The following is a 15,111-nucleotide window of genomic DNA, read 5'->3' as shown; positions in this document are numbered from 1 at the left end:
CACAACAAAACAAGTTTGAATTAATATTCACATAGGAACTAAAGTTATGCAATATAAAATATACAATATAAATGGATACTACATCACATTTGTGAAATATAAACACATAATAAAATAAATAATAGCCCATTTAAATAAATTGAAATGAGCTAAAACACCTGTAATTAAATAATAAGTAGGGCTGTCAAACGATTAAAATTTTTAATCGAGTTAATCACAGCTTAAAACTTAATTAATCGTAATTAATCGCAATTCAAACCATCTATATAATATGCCATATTTTTCTGTAAATAATTGTTGGAATGGAAAGATAAGACACAAGACGGATATATTCATTCAACATACTGTACATAAGTACTGTATTTGTTTATTATAACAATAAATCAACAAGATGACATTACCATTCTGTTAAAGCGATCCATGGATAGAAATACTTCTTAAAGGATAAATGTTAGTACAAGTTATAGAAATTTTATATTAAAACCCTCTTAATGTTTTCGTTTTAATAAAATTTGTAAAATTTTCAATCAAAAAATAAAGCAGTAGCTCGCCATTGTTGATGTCAAAAATTACACAATGCTCAGTGTGCTTAAACCCATAAATTCAGTCGCACCAAAGCGCCAGCAGAGGGAGACAAAAAACACAAGTAACAAATGGACATGTCACTGTGCTGTCATTTTAATCTGTTTGAGCGGGACATGTGTGTTAATTGCGTCAAATATTTTAACGTGATTAATTTAAAAAATGAATTACCGCCCGTTAACGCGCTAATTTTGACAGCCCTAGTAATTATTGGAAACAAAAAAATAAAACTGCATATACAGTAAGATTGTCATGTGTTTATTTATGTGATTATTTTTCACTATGAATAATAAGAAAAAGAACATGTGCTTTCCTTGGCCCCAGACTTGGCAGAATTGGACCGTCTGCAGGACTCGCTGTCCCTGGACCAGCAAGGCCCCCAACACTCGTCCTCTTCGTCGTCGTCGTCATCTGCCACCTCCACCACCTCGTTGTCCACCGCCTCGTCGTCGGGGGGCCGTGAAAACGGGCAGAGTCAGAGGAGGACTCTCAAGGACTTTAACTTGATCAAAGTTCTCGGAAAAGGCAGCTTTGGCAAGGTTTGTTAAATTTTTTTTCCCTTGCAGGATAACATTTTAGGTCTATAATCTGGTCATTTGGACTTTGCGTCAGGTGATGTTGGCCGAGCTGAAGGGGACGGAGGAAGTTTACGCCGTCAAAGTCCTGAAGAAAGACGTGATCCTGCAGGACGACGACGTGGACTGCACCATGACGGAGAAGCGCATCCTGGCTCTGGCCCGCCGACACCCCTACCTCACCCAGCTCTACTGCTGCTTCCAGACCCGAGTAGGACGCCGTACGGCCTTCAAAAATCAATCCGTTGGCTTGAAATCTCGTCTTTCTTCCAGGACCGCTTGTTCTTTGTCATGGAGTATGTGAACGGAGGCGACTTGATGTTCCAAATTCAGCGTTCGCGCAAGTTCGACGAGCCACGCTCGCGCTTTTACGCCGCTGAAGTCACGTCAGCGCTCATGTTCCTGCACCGCAACGGCGTCATCTACAGGTGTGTTGGACACAAGAGGTGTGGACGTCTACTAGTGATAAACTCGGATCAGAAGGATGAAAATAGCTTGTTTTTCTGTTTGTTTCGTAGAATATCTAAAATGATTTCTAGAAGTTGAGTGACATCACTGTGAATAGGGCTTATTAAAGCACTGAAGGGGGAAAAAAATCTATCATAATTTGTGCATGAAAGGTTCATAAAAATCTGCGTATGCGACAGGGACTTGAAGCTGGACAACATTTTGCTGGACGCGGAAGGCCACTGCAAGTTGGCAGACTTCGGCATGTGCAAAGAGGGCATCGTGAACGGCGTGACCACCACCACCTTTTGCGGCACGCCCGATTACATCGCCCCGGAGGTGAGCGTGAAGGAAGCCAAGCCAAACTTAGACGAGGGTTACATTTTTGTCGGCGGCGGCAGATTCTGCAGGAGCTGGAGTACGGCGCATCGGTGGACTGGTGGGCGCTGGGGGTCCTGATGTACGAGATGATGGCCGGGCAACCGCCGTTTGAAGCCGACAATGAGGACGACCTGTTCGAGTCGATCCTCCACGACGACGTGCTTTACCCCGTGTGGCTCAGCAAGGAAGCCGTGTCCATCCTGCGAGCGGTATGTGCGCATCATCAATTTCATGTTTTTTTTTTTTTTTTTCAATTTAATTCATATTTTTAATTTTTGTTTTTTGTTGTTCATTTTTTAAAATGTTTTTTCAATCATTGCATTTACTTTTTTGTCCCTTTAATTATTTCAGCTGTTTGCGTTTTTTTTTTTAATTATTATTTTTTTTGTTTGAGTTTTTTTATTTAATATGTTTAATATAATTTTTTTTCAAATTTTATTTTTGCGTTATTTAAACATAAATTAATTTTATGATTTATTTATTGAGAAATGTAAAATATATAGTATTATTAATGTTAGCATGTTATTTTATGATTTTATGCATTTTTTTAAATATTATTTTTATTTTATCATTTGTTTTATTGGACATGATTTTTTTCCCATTTTGATTTTCGTCTAATTTTTTTAAATTGTTTGTATTTATATTGTTTTAAAATAGTTGATCAAATTCACATTTTTTTCATGTTCACATTGTGGATTTTTTTTTGTTTTTGCGAACGCATTACTGCAACGTGTTGTTTTTGCCAAACCTAACAATTTTTGTCTTTGTCTTTTGGATGAAAATACCGTATTGGCCCGAATATAAGACGGCCCTGATTATAAGACGACTCCCTCTTTTTCAAGACTCAAGTTTGAAAAAAGACTTTTCGAACACCAAATTTTTATACAGAAAACAATTACAGTACATCCGAAACAAATTGTAACAATGTATTTGAGAGAAATAGCATGTTATTTTGCTTCATTCAAATCTTAATATTTGAACATTTAAATATGTAAACTAAAGTGCAATCACATTCGTAAATGAATGGCTTCTGGTTTTTGAAATGTAAATAAACCAATCTATTGTGATAAAACAAAAAAATGGCAATAACTGCATTAACCATCAAAGTCAAGTCTAACTGTAACTGTCGTCTTCAATCAAATCTGAATAAGGAAAAACATTGCAATAAAATAATGCAAACTGGTTAAACTTGAGAGTAGCTGAGATCTGTCATGACAGAACATCGCTTCAATGAGATCTGGCGCCATCTAGCATCGTGAATGGGTATAATGTCTAGACCGCGAATATAAGACGAACCCCTCTTTTTCAGTCTTATTTCAATGCTAAAAACTTATATTCGGGCCAGTACGGTACTCGAGTTATTCGATTACTCGTTGCAGCACTAGTTGTATCATATTTTATCCTAAATTCAGCACGTTCCCAACAACACTGATAGTTATGAATATTTGGATCAGTAAGTCCTCCAACTAATGCAGCTCCCATTTTTGCCTTTTCACTGGCACCGTGCGACAGTCACACGTTTCATTCACATTTCCCCGCACTCAAAGCCTCCGAAAGTGCACTTGACCGCGTTTAGCGACGACGTGTCGCGAGTTGCTAAAAAAAAGTCGGTCAGAGGTTCCCCCGCGCTAACAACGTGATCATAGAGCTGCAAATTGCTGTTTCCCTAGCTAACAGGGAGGCGTGCTTTCAAAGGGGGCCTCCTGACTGACCCGCTTCATTAGACGCCTCTTCGCGCCATTATGGCCGCGAACGTAGCGATTAGCGGCGGCCCGTTCTGTCCCCGCCATTTAGCCGACGCAAGAGATAAAGAGCTGCTTCGACCGACAAACTCATCGAGTAAGTGAATCTGTGATGTAACCGTGTGTGTGTCTGTAGTTTATGACCAAAAACCCGGCCAAGCGTCTGGGCTGCGTGGTGAGCCAAGGCTGCGAGGAGGCCATCAAGACGCACCCCTTCTTCCGGGAAATCGACTGGCTGCTGCTGGAGCAGAGGAAAGTGCGACCCCCCTTCAAGCCACGCATTGTGAGTAGCACTTTACTAGCGTTTAACATGCAATGTCACGCAGCAAGAAATTGCATTAACCCTGACAGGGCACTCATTTAATTCATTGGCTACATTTGACAGCACAAGACATCCAATCCATTTTGACTGGTAGTTAACTAATTTGTGAGTAAATTCAAATAAGTTAACCCATTTTCAATTTAACTCAGAGTTAACACAAATTTGAGTTGTCGCTTTTGTAATTTATTGAGGTGGGTAGTAACATGTTGCATGTACCCTATTACATTTACTTCAGTAACTTTTTGAGAAAATTTTCCTTCCAAGAGTAGTTTTACTAAGATATGGCGGAAAACAAAGACAAGACTGAAAAAGCAGTTTCTGCTCTTGCACTCCTCTTTAAAAGAAACTGTTATATTTTAAGCCAAAACAACTGTTGTGTTTGATAGAACAATATGTCTATATGCTGCCATAGAAGATTCATGGCGCATTAAGCCCCTGAACTATTTTTAATATGCCCGTTTTACCCTGGAAACCCCCGTTTACAGATGTCGCGCGACCGTTTTTGTTTCAACCCAGCCATAAAACGAAGGTAATTAATTATATTTATTAGGGTTGTTCCGATCATGTTTTCTTGCTCCCGATCCGATCGTTTTAGTTTGAGTATCTGCCGATCCCGATTATTCCCGATCCGATTGCTTTTTTTTGCTCCCGATTCAATTCCAATCATTCCCGATATTTTTTCCCGATCATATACATTTTGGCAATGCATTAAGAAAAAAATGAATAAAACTCGGACGAATATATACATTCAACATACAGTACATAAGTACTGTATTTGTTTATTATGACAATAAATCCTCAAGATGGCATTTACATTATTAACATTCTTTCTGTGAGAGGGATCCACGGATAGAAAGACTTGTAATTCTTAAAGGATAAATGTGACTTTGTATATTGTGACTAAATATTGCCATCTAGTGTATTTGTTGAGCTTTCAGTAAATGATACTGTAGCCATGCCCAAATGCATGATGGGAAGTGGAACCATGACTGTGCGTAGTGCTACCAATTGATATATCTTCTCTGTGTTGGGAAATAAGATAAGGTGATATGGAAAAGATCAATTGCTACCGTGCTTCCCCACATTGCTTCCCATGATATTTCTAATCGTAGGGAGAGGGATTGTAAGGCTTTAGCCAATTAAAAAATTGCCCCAAAGGCTGCCGAAATTCACTCTACTCAATATACGCTGCCTTTTAGCTCTCTATATAGGTAAAACGGCGCCATTACAGATTGAGCGTGACGATGTGTGAGTGGGTCGTGCAGCGCATGCATTAATTGCGTTAAATATTTTAACGTGATACATTTTTAAAATAATTAATTACCGCTCTTATCGGGATAAATTTGATAACCCTACCTTAAACCTAAACTAAAGATTCTGGATGAGTGTAACATATTATGTCTGTAACGTTAAACACAATTAGAAAATGATTTAATAAAAAAATAAAAAATAAAAAAATTTAAAAAGGCATGGCCGATATTTTTTTGCCGATTCCGATACTTTGAAAATGACGTGATCGGACCCGATCTTCCGGACATCTCTAATATTTATTATTCAGAATGTCTGTCATTTTTAGCTTAGAATCATTAATTGATGTCTAATATTTTGTTTAAAAAAAAAACGACTTTAATAAATTATTCACTCGCATATTTTAAACTTTGAAACAAATGACGTCACAATGGAAAAAAATGGCGTCCGTAAAAAAGTCACTGATATCTATCTCATAACTATCGCTAAATTGTACTTTTTTGTTACTGTCGCATTTTCCCCGATATGTTAGATGATAAATAATCGATCCAAACAAAGAAAAATTGAAAAAAAAAAAAAAGGTTTATTAAAAGGGTAAATATATGAAAAAGAAAATCTCGACCACTCCTTGATGTCTGCGATTTCTGCATCGCGACCCTTGTTATATTACCATGTTCCACCCATAAAATCCCCCAAATCCAGCTGTGGCCATTCACAGCTGTGTCTTGACTCTCAGTGATACATGCAACATGTAGTTTTTGGATCGAAACAAGGAAAGTACGCGATAATATCTCGTTAAAGTCATGGCGTCTGTAATTCTGCTCTCGCGTGCTTTCACCTCCAGATAGGGTTTTGATGTTTAAAAAACTTTTTTTTCTTTTAAGAAAATGCCCTCCCGTCCAACATTTTTCTTCCCCCAGAAAATTGAGATTTTAAGCTTGCCAATAATGTATCACACATGAATATCGGACAATTTTAAAATTTGGCCAAATTGGGGGTCTCAGAGCGGAACTTCAAGTCACCTGAGTGTTTTCCGCCATATACTTGAGTAGATTTGTGAAGAAAAATCGCTACTCTTACTCCATTACTTTAGACGACACAACATTTGTTAAATTTTCCCTCTTGGTTCTACATATTAAATTTATTTATTTATTTTTTGCCAGCGATGCCAAGTAGCTGTAGCAGCTGTAGTAGTAGCAAGTAGCTCTACCGATTTCACCAATGAGACATCGCAACAAAAATCACATGACTCCATTATACCAATCAGATGCAGAGGTGGGTAGAGTTTGCCAAAGGTTTTACTGTTGTAGCATTACTTCAAAATAATATTACTCAAGTAAGAGTAAAAGTAGTCATCCAAAAAATAAAAGTAAAAAAGTATCCAGTGAAAAGAATACTCAAGTAATGAGTAACAATTTGAGTAACTGCTTTTTTTTGTTTGATTTTTTTTTTTTCTTAACAAGGGTATTATTTTTTTCTCTCAGCACAAACTTATCTATATGAACTGTTGTTATAATGATAACCCATTACATAACCACATTAAGACAAAGAAATAAAAAAAGTCATTAAAGACAAAAAAAAAAAAAAAAAAGAGTAATGAAGCATTATTCGTCCAAAGAGCATGAGTGCCCTGCCCTCTAGTGGAGACAATAGTTCCTAGTTTGAGCAGTGAATGCTGTAGTTCCTTCATAGCTACTTATGAAATTAAAAGGATCATATCTCCGGTTTTTTATACACTTCATATGACATGACACATTCCCCATTCACTGCGTCACGCCTGGTAATTATTATTATTATTTTTTATTTCTTTGGCTTAATGTGGTTATGTAATGGGTTATTGTACACTATCATTATAAGAACAGTTAATATAGATAATTCAGAAAAAAATATCATTGTTTAAAAAAATCCAACAAAATATAAGCAGTTACTCAACATGTTATTACTTGAGTATTCTTTTCGCCAAATACTTTTTTACTTGTACTTGAGTACATTTTTTTGGACGACTACTTTTACTTGAGTAATATTATTTTGAAGTAACGCTACTCTTGAGTAAAATCTTTGGCTACTCTAACCACATCTGGTAATTTAACTCTCAGTTAGCTCAAAGTTGAGTTGACACGTTTGCGAGTTAACCCAAAGTGAATGGATTGGACATCTAGCGGGGTAAATGGTGCTGAAACTTCAGCGTTAACAGCTAGTCCTCCCAGTTTAAATGAATTGGACGTCTCTTGTTTTCAATGGTTGGCAATGATTTAAATAATGTTGAAAAAATACAACTTTACAGTTTTACTTGGAGATGTAACCAGTGTGTTTTCTGTTTTTATTCATTTTACTTTCATTAATTTAGTTTTTAAAAAATATTTGATTGATTCAGCGATGCAGAACTATACAAAAAATTTACTTTGTTATTATATGTACTTCATTATACAATAATTATGAATAATTTTCCAAAAACCATACGGAAGATGAATGAATAAATGAATGAATGAAAAATAATAATTGCCTTTTTTTTTTTTTTTTTTTTTTTTTTTTAACTGACCAAAAATAGTCACTTGCCGTTTAACCCTAATTCACTAACTCGGCTTTAAGAGGGCCAAATTTATTTCAATTTGTAATGAAATAATGCCCCCTGGTGGCGGTGGACAAAACATTTCAGTTCATTGCAATGTGTGAAAGTGCTCACATAGTAGTGCTCTCGTATACTGTTTTAATATATCTCTAGATAATGCTTTTTTCTTTCTTTTTCCCCCAAAAATATTTTTCCTTTTGTATCTTTATTTTTTTTTTAATACAATGAGGAGCATAAGTATTTGGTCCCCTTGTCATTTTGCAAGTTCACCCACTTAGAAAATAGGTAGAGGTCTGAAATTTCAATCATAGATGCATTTCCACTTATAGAGACATAATAGACATAGACAAAAAAAAAAATAATCCAGAACTCACGTTGTATGATTTTTCAATAATTTATTTGTAATTTACTGTGGTTCATAAGTATTTGTATCCCTGAGAATCAGCAATAATTATGACACTCAGAGTTGTCAGTCTACCTTAAAAAAAGTCCACCTTTACCCCATGAGTAACACCCGTTTGAGCACATTATTGTCACCTCTGCACCCCACAGTCAGTCATAATCCAACTGCTACCATGGGCAAGACCAGAGAGCTTTTGAAAGACACCAGAAAAAAATTTGTTGAGCTCCACAAAGCTGGAAAAGGCTATGGGACAATTAGAAAGCAGCTGGGTGAGAATTAACCAACAGTTGCAGCAATTGTTAGAAAATGAAAAAGGCTAAACATGACTGATAATCTACTTCGGACTGGGGCTCCATGTAAAATGTCTCCTCGTGAGGCATCACTCATTATGAGAAAAGTGAGGGCTCAGCCTAAAAGTACACGGCAGGAGCTGGTCAATGACCTGAATAGAGCTGGATGCACAGTTTCACTACGGTGCAATGGTTTAAAATCATGCAATGCTCAGAAGGTTCCCCTGTTGAACCCAGTACATGTGAAGGCCCATCTGAAGTTTGCCAGGGACCATCTAAATGATGCAGAGGGGTTATGGGAGAAAGTCATGTGGTCAGATGCGACCAAAGTCGAACTTTTTGGTGCAAACTGTACTCGTTGTGTGTTGAGGAAAAAAAAGTACAAAACAACACCATCCCTACTGTGAAGTATGGGGGTGGAAACCTCATACTTTAGGGCTGCTTTTCGGCAAAGGGGACAGGACGACTGTACTGAACAAAGCAGAGGATGACTGGTCAAATGTATGGTCAGATTTTGAACCACAACCTCTTTCTTTCAATCAGAGACTTAAAGTTGAGTTGTGGCTGGATCTTCCATCATGACGATGATCTGAAGCACACAGCCAAGCTGACCAAGGAGTGGCTGCGTAAAAAGCATATCAAGGTTTTGGAGTGGCCTAGCCAGTTTCTAAACCTCAATCCAATAGAAAATCTTTGGATGGCCCTTAAACTTCATGTTTCTCAACGTCAGCCCCAAAACCTGACAGATCTAGAGAAAGATTTGTGTGGAGGAATGGGCCAAAACCCCCGTTTCCATATGTGAAAACCTGGTGAAGAACTACAAAAAGCGTCTCTGTAATTGCCCTCCAAATGTCCCCAAAAGACCTGATAGGACTATGACATGCCCCCCAAATGTCCCCAGATGACCTGACATGACCAGGACACGCCCCCCAAATGTTCCCAAATGACCTGATATGACCAGGCCATACCCCCCAAATGTCCCCAAATCAACAGAAAGTGACCTTATATGACCAGGACATGTCCCCCAAACGTCCCCAAATCACCAGGAACTGGCCTGATATGGTCCCTGAAATGTCAACAAACCAAGCTGGGCGGGGTTAAGATCTGTTCCTCCACACAGCAAACCCCAGAGTATTGAAATTGCAGTACCGGTAATTGCATTTTTTGGTTGCAAACAAAGGCTTCTGCACTAAATATTAGCACTAGTGTTGTTCCGATCATGTTTTTTTGCTCCCGATCGTTTTAGTTTGAGTATCTGCCGATCCCGATATTTCCCGATCCGATTGCTTTTTTTTTGCTCCCAATTCAATTCCAATCATTTCCGACAATTTTTCCGGATCATATACATTTTGGCAATGCATTAAGAAAAAAATGAATAAAACTCGGACGAATATATACATTCAACATACAGTACATAAGTACTGTATTTGTTTATTTATTGTTTGTTTATTTGTATATTGTGACTAAATATTGCCATCTAGTGTATTTGTTGAGCTTTCAGTAAATGATACTGTAGCTATGGCCAAATGCATGATGGGAAGTGGAACCATGACTGTGCGTAGTGCTACCAATTGATATATCATCTCTGCGTTGGGAAATAACTTAAGGTGTTAAGAAAAAGATCAATTGCCACCTTACTTCCCCACATTGCTTCCCATGATATTTCTAATTGTAGGGAGAGGGATTGTAAGGCTTTAGCCAATTAAAAAAAGGCTCCAAAGGCTGCCAAAATTCACTCTACTCATTATATGCTGCCTTTTATCTATCTATATAGGTAAAACGGCGCCATTACAAATTGAGCGTGACAAAGCGTGAGTGGGTCATGCAGCGCATGCCTTAGTTGCGTTAAATATTGTATTGTAATATTGTAAATATTGTTTTTTTAAAAAAATTATTACTACCGTTATCGGGATAAATTTGATAACCCTACCTTAAGCCTAAACTAAAGACTCTGGATGAGTGTAACATATTATGTTTGTAACGTTAAATACAATTAGAAAACGATTTAATTAAAAAAATATATATATTAAAGACAGGCCTAGCCGATATTTTTTTGCCGGTTCCGATACTTTGAAAATGACGTGATCGGACCCGATCGATCGGGACATCTCTAATTAGCGCTAATTTTCACAGGGGTACAAATACTTATGAACCCCAGTAAATTACAAATAAATTATTGAAAAATCATACGTTGCGAGTTCCAGATTTTTCTTTTCGATTATGTCTCTATAAGTGGAAATGCATCTATGATTGAAATTTCAGACCTCTACCTATTTTCTAAGTGTGTGAACTTGCAAAATCACAAGGGGTGCACATACTTCTGCTCCTCACTGTATTTAAATATTCTGTTATGTAAAATTTTTTCATATTATTATTTCAATTTTCACTCATTTTTGGGTAATTTTAAATAGACATTTATGTTGGATAATTTTTCATAAATTTTCGTTTCATTTTTTGCCAAAATTGTACAGTGACAAACTTTTCCGCTAGATGGCAGAAGACACCAAATTGACTTCTCCATTTTTGATGAAAAACCCTCGGTTTTGGTCCACAGAAAACCAAGCGGGACGTGAACAACTTTGACCAGGACTTCACCAAGGAGGACCCGGTGCTCACTCCCACTGACGAGACCATCATCCGGCAGATCAACCAGGAGGAGTTCAAGGACTTCTCCTATTGCGCTCCCGAGGAGACGCACACCTAACACACGCAAAGGCGCTGGCACTCCTTTACTTTTTGACGCTCTCCTTACTTTACGCGCGTCGTCGTCGTTGTTGTTCTCGTTATTGTTGCCTGGATTTGATGATGAATATGCACACCCGCTTTATGCACACACACGCACACGGCTTTCTCCTCTTGTATATATGATCTCTCAATCCATATATTAGCCTGTGTCGCGTGGCCGTATGGTGTCGATGTTGTCCGCGAGCTTGTGGCGCATGGACAAGCCCCCCCTAAATCAGCTCCATTTTCTTTTTCTTTTCTTTTCTTTTTAACTCATTGGCTGCCGTTAAAGGCGATAGACGTCCAATCCTTCTGAATTGGCATTTAACTCATTTTTGAGTTAATACAAATAAGTTAATGCTTTAACTCGGAGTGAACTCAAATTTTAGTTTACGCACATTTGAGTTAACTCAAAAACATTAACTGTCAAATTTGAGAAATCTCATGACTTAACTAATGTGTTGACTCCCAAATTTGAGTTAACTCACAAATTTCACTACTGAGTTAACTCCTTTGTGAGTGAACTAATGAGTTAACACTCAAAATTGAACTAACTCTCAAATTTGTTCATTTACATATTTACCTATTGAGGTAACCCATTTGTGAGTTACACAACTTTGAGTTGATTCTCAAATGTTAGCTGTCAAATTTGAGTTAACTCATGAGTTAATGCTCACATTTGAGTTAACTCACAAACATTATCTTTCAAATTTGAGAGATGACTTAACTAATGTGTTGACTCCCAAATTTGACTTAACTCATTTTTTAGTTAACTAATGAGTTAACACTCAAAATTGAACAAACTCTCAAATGTGTTTATTTACCTGTTGAGGTAACCATTTGTGAGTTACACAACTTCGAGTTAACTCATGAGTTAACGCTCACATTTGAGTAAACTCGTGAGTTAACGCTTACATTTGAGTTAACTCACAAACATTGTCAAATTTGAGATCTTAACTAATGTGTTAACTCCCAAACTTGAGTTAATTAAAAAAAAATCACTACTGAGTTAACTCATTTGGGAGTTAACTAATGAGTTTACACTCAAAATTTAACTCTCAAATGTGTTCATTCACACATTTACCTGTTGAGGAAGGCCATTTGTGAGTTACACAACTTTGAGTTAACTCATGAGTTAACGCTCACATTTGAGTAAACTCGTGAGTTAACGCTTACATTTGAGTTAACTCACAAACATTGTCAAATTTGAGATCTTAACTAATGTGTTAACTCCCAAACTTGAGTTAATTAAAAAAAAATCACTACTGAGTTAACTCATTTGGGAGTTAACTAATGAGTTTACACTCAAAATTTAACTCTCAAATGTGTTCATTCACACATTTACCTGTTGAGGAAGGCCATTTGTGAGTTACACAACTTTGAGTTAACTCATGAGTTAACGCTTACATTTGAGTTAACTCACAAACATTAACTGTCAAATTTGAGAAATCTCATGACTTAACTAATGTGTTGACTCCCAAATTTGAGTTAACTCACAAATTTCACTACTGAGTCAACTCACTTGTGAGTGAACTAATGAGTTAACACTCAAAATTGAACTAACTCTCAAATTTGTTCATTCACACATTGACCGATTGAGGTAACCCATTTGTGAGTTACGCAACTTTTAGTTGATTCTCAAATGTAGCTGTCAAATTTGAGTTAACTCACAAACATTTTCAAATTTGAGCGATGACTTAACTAATGTGTTGACTCCCAAATTTGACTAACTCATTTTTGAGTTAACTAAGGAGTTAACACTCAAAATTGAACAAGCTCTCAAATGTGTTTATTTACCTGTTGAGGTAACCATTTGTGAGTTACACAACTTCAAGTTAACTCATGAGTTAACACTCACATTTGAGTAAACTCGTGCATTAACGCTTACATTTGAGTTAACTCACAAACATTACCTGTCAAATTTGAGATCTTAACTAATGTGTTACCTCCCAAATTTGAGTTAATTTAAAATTTTCACTACTGACTTAACGCATTTGTGAGTTAACTAATAACGCTAAAGTTAGCTCTAAAATGAGTTAACTCACAAATTTACTGAAGTAACTGATTTGTGACTTAGCTCAAAATGGAACAAATTCAATTGTGTTCATCCACACATTTACTTATTGAGGTAACTCATTTGTGAGTTAACTAATGGGTTGACTAAAGTTTGAGTTGACTTTCAAATGAGTTAACTCACAAATTATCTATTGTGTTGACTATTCACATATTTTAGATTTTCATTTAACTCTTCTAAGGAATTAAGTTTTGTTACTTAATGAGTTAACTCTCAAGTTCAAGTTGACTTTCAAATGAGTTAGCTCTCAAAGTTACTCATTTGTGAGTTAACTAATAATGCTAGTTAGTGCTAAAATGAGGTAACTCACAAATTTACTGAATTAACTAATTCAATTGTGATCATTCACACATTTACTTATTGAGGTAACTCAATTGTGAGTTAATGAGTTAACACTCCAAATTTAACTCTCAAATGTGTTCATCCACACATTTACCTATGGAGGTCACTCAAATTTGAGATAATAAGTTAACCCTAAGTTTGAGTTGACTTTAAATGAGTTAGCTCACATATTCAACCACTGAGTTAACTCATTTGTGAGTTAACTAATAAGTTAACGCTAATGTTAGTGCTGAAATGAGTTAACTCACAAATTTACTGAATTAACTCATTTGTGAGTTAACGAGTTAACACTCAAAATAGAACAAATTGAGTTCATTCACACATTTACTTATTGAGGTAACTCATTTGTGAGTTAACTAATGAGTTAACTAAAGTTTGAGTTGACTTTCAAATGAGTTAACTCACAGATTTAACTATTGTGTCGACTATTCACGTATTTTAGATTTTCTATAAACTCTTCTATGAAATTAACAGTTTTGTGAGCGAAGTCATAAATTTCCACTTAAATGAATTAACTTATTAGGGTTAACTGCTAGCAGTGAGTGAAGACAGTCCCGTCAATGGCATCCAATGAGTTAACGGCCCTCATTGTGGAGCAGTTAGGGCGCTAACACCCCCGTTTTGTGCAATATACACCCCATCATATCTCTCTATATTGACCTGTTTTCTAGCTTCTTTTTTTTTTTTTCCTTAAATTAAATCATTCTCAATTGGTATGATCGCCGCTCATGTCCAACCAATGAATGTGCAGCTTACTCACAGGCTATTGAACTAATTACAACGAGACGCCATTTTGTCCTGAATGTACATTTTCGCGCGTTTCCACGGTTACCAGCAGTGTTCCCCCCTCCTCGCAGCCAAACTGCTTGCTTACTTTTTTCTTTTCATTTTCTTAAACTCTAATAATTATTATTATTGTAAAGTGTATTACCCAGACGACATGTTTGTGTATATTACTCTTAACTAACTATATGGTCGACCTGTTACAACCTGAGTGAGAGGACCAGCAGTTGAATTACCTCACATTTGCACCCCAAAATATTCACACATACACATACACACACCGATGAAAACACACTGGATGGTTGGGTGTGTGTGTGTGTAGTGAAGCTTCAGTCAATCCAGGGATTAGCCTGATCCTGTTCACACTATCTTACTTTGTGCCAAAAAGAAAAAAAAAGAAAACAAACCAATGTAGTTGGACGGCAGTCATGGTCCGTCTGCCGTCCGTCCATCTGCTCTGACTCCAATAAAACCAAAAGAAAAAGAGCTGGTTACAGTGTTTCCTTCCTCTTTTTAAGATGTAAGAGAGGGGGAGGGGCTGGGGATGCACTTATGATGACCTTTGAACTGCAGTTGAATCGCCGCTGTCAAAAGTGATGCCTGCATGATACGGGGACGTCCTTGGCGTG

General features: G+C 36.9%; 1 protein-coding gene across 1 annotated transcript in view; it reads left to right on the top strand.

Moving 5' to 3' along the window:
• prkcea (protein kinase C, epsilon a) overlaps positions 1-12,219 on the top strand; it is a 73,035-nt gene extending 60,816 nt beyond the window's left edge. Inside the window, exons 9-15 of the mRNA XM_057825601.1 lie at positions 907-1,121; positions 1,195-1,368; positions 1,431-1,585; positions 1,805-1,943; positions 2,006-2,194; positions 3,864-4,010; positions 11,114-12,219. Coding sequence (XP_057681584.1) covers positions 907-1,121; positions 1,195-1,368; positions 1,431-1,585; positions 1,805-1,943; positions 2,006-2,194; positions 3,864-4,010; positions 11,114-11,263 — 1,169 coding nt within the window. The 3' untranslated portion in view covers positions 11,264-12,219. The remainder of the gene's footprint in view (positions 1-906; positions 1,122-1,194; positions 1,369-1,430; positions 1,586-1,804; positions 1,944-2,005; positions 2,195-3,863; positions 4,011-11,113) is intronic.
• Positions 12,220-15,111: the final 2,892 nt, after the last annotated feature.

This window comes from Corythoichthys intestinalis, chromosome 21, assembly GCF_030265065.1.
Source record: "Corythoichthys intestinalis isolate RoL2023-P3 chromosome 21, ASM3026506v1, whole genome shotgun sequence".
Classification (NCBI taxonomy): Eukaryota; Metazoa; Chordata; class Actinopteri; order Syngnathiformes; family Syngnathidae; genus Corythoichthys; species Corythoichthys intestinalis.
Note: the sequence above shows the minus strand (reverse complement) of the source record. Positions and strands in the feature narration are given on the sequence as shown.